Source organism: Camelina sativa, chromosome 4 (genome assembly GCF_000633955.1).
Source record: "Camelina sativa cultivar DH55 chromosome 4, Cs, whole genome shotgun sequence".
In the NCBI taxonomy this organism is placed as follows: Eukaryota; Viridiplantae; Streptophyta; class Magnoliopsida; order Brassicales; family Brassicaceae; genus Camelina; species Camelina sativa.
The window spans coordinates 29,102,141-29,107,249 of NC_025688.1; the positions used below are offsets into that span (position 1 = coordinate 29,102,141).

General features: G+C 41.7%; 1 protein-coding gene across 1 annotated transcript in view; it reads left to right on the plus strand.

The window, feature by feature from the left end:
- Nucleotides 1–5,109, plus strand: part of LOC104784436 (ATP-dependent helicase BRM) — an 11,932-nt gene that overhangs the window by 1,937 nt on the left and 4,886 nt on the right. The window contains exons 3-12 of the mRNA XM_010509462.1: nucleotides 674–1,273; nucleotides 1,410–2,711; nucleotides 2,882–2,994; nucleotides 3,230–3,317; nucleotides 3,420–3,506; nucleotides 3,629–3,721; nucleotides 4,007–4,090; nucleotides 4,171–4,374; nucleotides 4,495–4,737; nucleotides 4,811–4,971. Of these exons, the coding sequence (XP_010507764.1) occupies nucleotides 674–1,273; nucleotides 1,410–2,711; nucleotides 2,882–2,994; nucleotides 3,230–3,317; nucleotides 3,420–3,506; nucleotides 3,629–3,721; nucleotides 4,007–4,090; nucleotides 4,171–4,374; nucleotides 4,495–4,737; nucleotides 4,811–4,971 (2,975 nt within the window). The remainder of the gene's footprint in view (nucleotides 1–673; nucleotides 1,274–1,409; nucleotides 2,712–2,881; nucleotides 2,995–3,229; nucleotides 3,318–3,419; nucleotides 3,507–3,628; nucleotides 3,722–4,006; nucleotides 4,091–4,170; nucleotides 4,375–4,494; nucleotides 4,738–4,810; nucleotides 4,972–5,109) is intronic.

The following is a 5,109-nucleotide window of genomic DNA, read 5'->3' on the forward strand; positions in this document are numbered from 1 at the left end:
GCAGCAGCAGCTGAGAAACTCAGACGCAAATGAAAACATGTTTGCATATCATCCTGGTGGGGCTCAGGGAATGGTGGGAGGTGCCAACTTTGCTTCGTCTACTGGCTCTATGCAAATGCCTCAGCAGTCTAGGAAGTTCTTTGAGTCTTCTCAACAACAACAACAACAACAGCAGGGTTCTTCCCAAGAGGGCCAGCAAAGTTTAAATCCTATGCAGCAAGCGTATTATCAGTTTGCTATGGCTCAGCAACAAAAAGCACATCACCAAGCTAGGATGGGAATGATGGGTTCATCAAGTGTGAGAAAGGATCAAGATGCACGGATGGGAATGTTGAATATGCAAGACTTGAATCCCATGCAGGCTTCTACTCAGCCCCAGGCCTCCTCGTCTAAGCCATCCAGCGACCAGTTTTCTCGCGGTGAAAGGCAGATGGAATCAGGTTCTCAGCAACGGAACGAAACAAAATCTCATCCCCAGCAGCAGGTGGGTACTGGACAACTAGCGCCTGGAAATATGACTAGGCCAATGCAGGCACCACCGGCTCAACAGGTTGTCAATAACATGTCAAACAACCAGCTCGCATTTACACAACAGTGGCAGGCAATGCAGGCATGGGCGCGTGAGCGTAATATCGATCTCTCACATCCTGCCAACGCCAGCCAAATGAATCACATCCTTCAGGCAAGAATGGCTGCCTTCCAGAAAGCTAATGAAGGCAATGTGGCTTCACAGTCACCATCTATTTCAATCTCTAGCCAGCCGGCTTCATCTTCGGTTGTTCCAGGTGAGAACTCACCGCGTACCAACTCTGCTAGTGACGTCTCTGGGCAGTCTGGATCAGCGAAGGCCAGACATGCCGTATCTACTGGCTCATTTGCCTCTACTTCCAGTCCCAGAATGGTCAATCCTGCTATGAATCCCTTCTCCGGCCAAGGGAGAGATAATCCGATGTATCCTCGACATTTAGTTCAGCCTACAAATGGGATGCCCTCAGGAAATTCCCTGCAGACATCTGCAAATGAGACTCCTGTTTTGGATCAGAATGCGTCTACAAAAAAAAGTTTAGGTCCTGCTGAACATTTACAAATGCAGCAGCCTAGGCAACTGAATGCACCGACTCCAAATTTACTAGCTCCATCTGTTTCTGGTCCACTCAGTAACTCGTCCCTTCAGACTGGACAGGGGACCCAACAGACACCGCAGCGATCAGGATTTACCAAACAACAACTCCATGTTCTCAAAGCCCAGATACTGGCATTTAGACGTTTGAAGGTTTTCAGCTCTGTCATTTTCCTTATTTCTTCGTTTTTAACGAATGTTTTGCTGGCGATGTATCACCGCCTACATATAATGTTTCTGCAAGTCAGGTTGATTGTTCTTTGTTTTTTTTTTGCTTTTTACTTTACAGAAAGGGGAAGGTTCTTTGCCTCCAGAGCTTCTTAAAGCTATTGCTCCACCACCGCTTGAACTGCAGATACAGAGGCAGATATCTCCTGTGAGAGGACAAGTTCAGGATAGATCTTCAGACAAAACTGGAGAAGACCAAGCAAGGTCGTTAGAGTGTGGAAAAGAGTCTCAGGCTGCTGCTTCTTCAAATGGACCGACTATTTCTAAAGAGGAAGTTAATGTTGCAGATACAGAAGTAGCTTCGACGACAGGCCACAGACAATTATTTCAAAAGCTGGGAAAAGAAGCTACTTCTACTGATGTGGTTACTAAAGAGGAGCAACAAACTGATGTATTCCCTGTTAAATCTGACCAAGGAGCAGATGCTAGTAATAATTGTAGAAGTGATCCTACAGCTGATAAGGGAAAGGCTGTTGCATGTGATGGAGGCCAACCTAACGCTCCTCCACAAGAAAATTCTCCCCAGCAGCCTAAGGAAACAGCCTCTGCCAGGAAATATCATGGACCATTGTTTGATTTTCCCTTTTTCACTCGAAAACATGACTCTTATGGGTCTACACCAGCCAATGCCAATAACAATCTCACATTAGCATATGATATTAAAGATCTGATTTGTGAAGAAGGTGCAGAGTTCTTCAATAAAAAAAGAACAGACAGTTTGAAGAAGATAAATGGTCTACTAGCAAAAAATCTAGAAAGGAAAAGGATTAGGCCGGATCTTGTTTTGCGGCTTCAAATTGAAGAAAAAAAGCTTAGGCTATCGGATCTTCAGTCACGTGTTAGAGATGAAGTGGATCGACAACAACAGGAGATAATGTCCATGCCGGATAGGCCATACCGCAAATTTGTGAGGTTGTGCGAACGACAACGCCTTGAAATGAATAGACAAGTACTGGCCAACCAGAAAGCTGTTCGAGAGAAGCAGCTGAAAACCATTTTTCAGTGGCGTAAGAAGCTCCTTGAGGCTCACTGGGCTATACGTGATGCACGCACTGCTCGTAACAGGGGAGTGGCCAAATACCATGAAAAAATGTTGCGAGAGTTTTCAAAGAGAAAAGATGATGGCCGGAATAAAAGGATGGAAGCCTTGAAGAATAATGATGTAGAAAGGTACAGGGAGATGTTGTTGGAACAACAAACAAATATACCTGGTGATGCTGCTGAAAGATATGCTGTTCTCTCATCATTTTTGACCCAAACCGAAGATTATCTTCATAAACTTGGAGGGAAGATTACTGCCACAAAGAATCAACAGGAAGTGGAGGAGGCAGCAAATGCTGCAGCAATAGCAGCGAGATTGCAGGTATATATATATATATATTGTTTTGTCTACTCTACAGCGAATTATTTGTTACTCTTTGTAGATAATTCGTCAAATTTTTACTATAATGTTGACTGCATGTTACAGAAAATAGAGCTTTTTTTTAAAAGTTATATTTTACGGTAGCTAACCTGTTTCCGTTTTTGATGCAGGGCTTGTCAGAGGAAGAGGTCAAGTCAGCAGCTGCTTGTGCTCGAGAAGAAGTTGTGATCAGAAATAGATTTACGGAAATGAATGCACCAAAAGAAAATTCGTCAGTCAACAAGTAAGTCATTAATCTCACAAAAAATGATTAAAGCAGGGAAGTAGCGAAGTACTAGTTGTCATGATTTCTAAGTCAGTGCAGCTGACTGCTTAAAATTTATGTGCTTATCTGTAAAATGCTGATAATCCTGCACTTCCTGTGTGAGGGGATTTTTACGGGTCATAAATTTAGGAATAAGCTCCTTGGATACTTTCTTTCGTGTTTTCTTTATCTGTTTTCTTATGCTTAACTCTAGGTATTATACTCTGGCTCATGCTGTAAATGAAGTGGTTGTGAGACAACCTTCAATGCTTCAAGCTGGAACTTTGCGTGATTACCAGCTGGTATCTCCTCGATCCAGACTCTATATCGTTGCATTATGAATATATTCACTTTCATGCCTCATTTTGATGGTTCCTATGGTTTTCTGCTCTGTTGACGTTTAGGTTGGATTACAATGGATGCTATCGTTGTATAATAACAAATTAAATGGGATCTTGGCTGATGAGATGGGTCTTGGAAAAACTGTGCAGGTTAAATCTGTTCCCAATTTGCAGGGATTCCTCGATTCATTGTACTTTAGCTTTTGGCGAGCAATAAATTATTATATTGTGCCAGCACAATGTGCTAACAGTTTCATGTTTTCGCTGTGCAGGTAATGGCACTGATTGCTTACCTTATGGAGTTTAAAGGGAATTATGGACCGCATCTCATCATCGTTCCGAATGCTGTTCTGGTGAATTGGAAGGTTTGTGTTTTTGTTGGACTCTCCTGTGATATTCCACATAATCAATGATTATTTGAGAGTCCAAGTCTGCCAACTCATAATTATCCAACTCAGTTTCTCAATAACCTACAAGCCTCTTTTATCATTATCTAAGCTTAACTTTGACTCTAGCTAACTAGCTGTTAATTGCACTGACATTGGCCATTTCCAGTTGATGAACTCTTCTGTGTTCTATCAGTTTTTTGCTATCTTTTCTCGACTTATATCTGATACCTGATTTAAGTCTTAACGATTTTCCTTCTGCAGAGTGAACTCCATACTTGGCTGCCATCTGTTTCATGCATATATTATGTTGGCACAAAGGATCAACGTTCAAAATTGTTCTCTCAGGTAATATATTTAAAAAGTTGCATTTGCTCCAGATATTGTTTGAAATTGTAGATTGATACATTCCCTGTTCTCTTTAATAGGAAGTTTGCGCCATGAAGTTCAATGTCCTCGTTACGACTTATGAGTTCATTATGTATGATCGAGCAAAACTCTCAAAAGTTGACTGGAAATATATTATAATTGATGAAGCACAACGGATGAAGGACAGAGAATCTGTTTTGGCCCGAGATCTTGACCGGTATCGCTGCCAGAGGAGATTACTTCTCACTGGAACACCTTTACAGGTTGGTAACAGTATAGCCACTTGAGTAAAAATCAATGACACCTAACAAATGGAAACCAAAATTCTGTAAACCGTTAATATTATGCGACTATTCTTATCTTGCTTTCGTCAAATTTTGTAGAACGATCTGAAAGAGCTTTGGTCCCTATTGAACCTTCTCCTTCCGGATGTCTTTGACAATCGAAAAGCATTTCATGATTGGTTTGCGCAACCCTTTCAAAGAGAAGGTCCTGCGCATAATATAGAGGATGACTGGCTGGAGACTGAAAAAAAAGTCATAGTCATTCACAGACTTCATCAAATTTTAGAGCCATTCATGCTCAGACGCCGTGTTGAGGATGTGGAAGGTTCACTTCCTGCTAAGGTAGGATCTATCGTATATCTCTGCCCTTATTTTCCATCTAGATGATTCTTCTGATTATGCTTTCGGGTTGCAGGTTTCTGTAGTCTTAAGATGTAGAATGTCTGCTATTCAGAGTGCCGTTTATGATTGGATCAAAGCGACTGGAACTCTTAGAGTTGATCCAGACGACGAGAAACTTAGGGCTCAGAAGAATCCAATATACCAAGCCAAGATATATAGAACTTTAAATAATCGGTGCATGGAGTTGAGGAAAGCCTGCAATCATCCTTTGCTCAATTATCCATATTTCAACGACTTTTCCAAAGATTTTCTTGTAAGGTCATGTGGAAAATTGTGGATTCTGGATAGAATCCTTATAAAGCTACAGAGGAC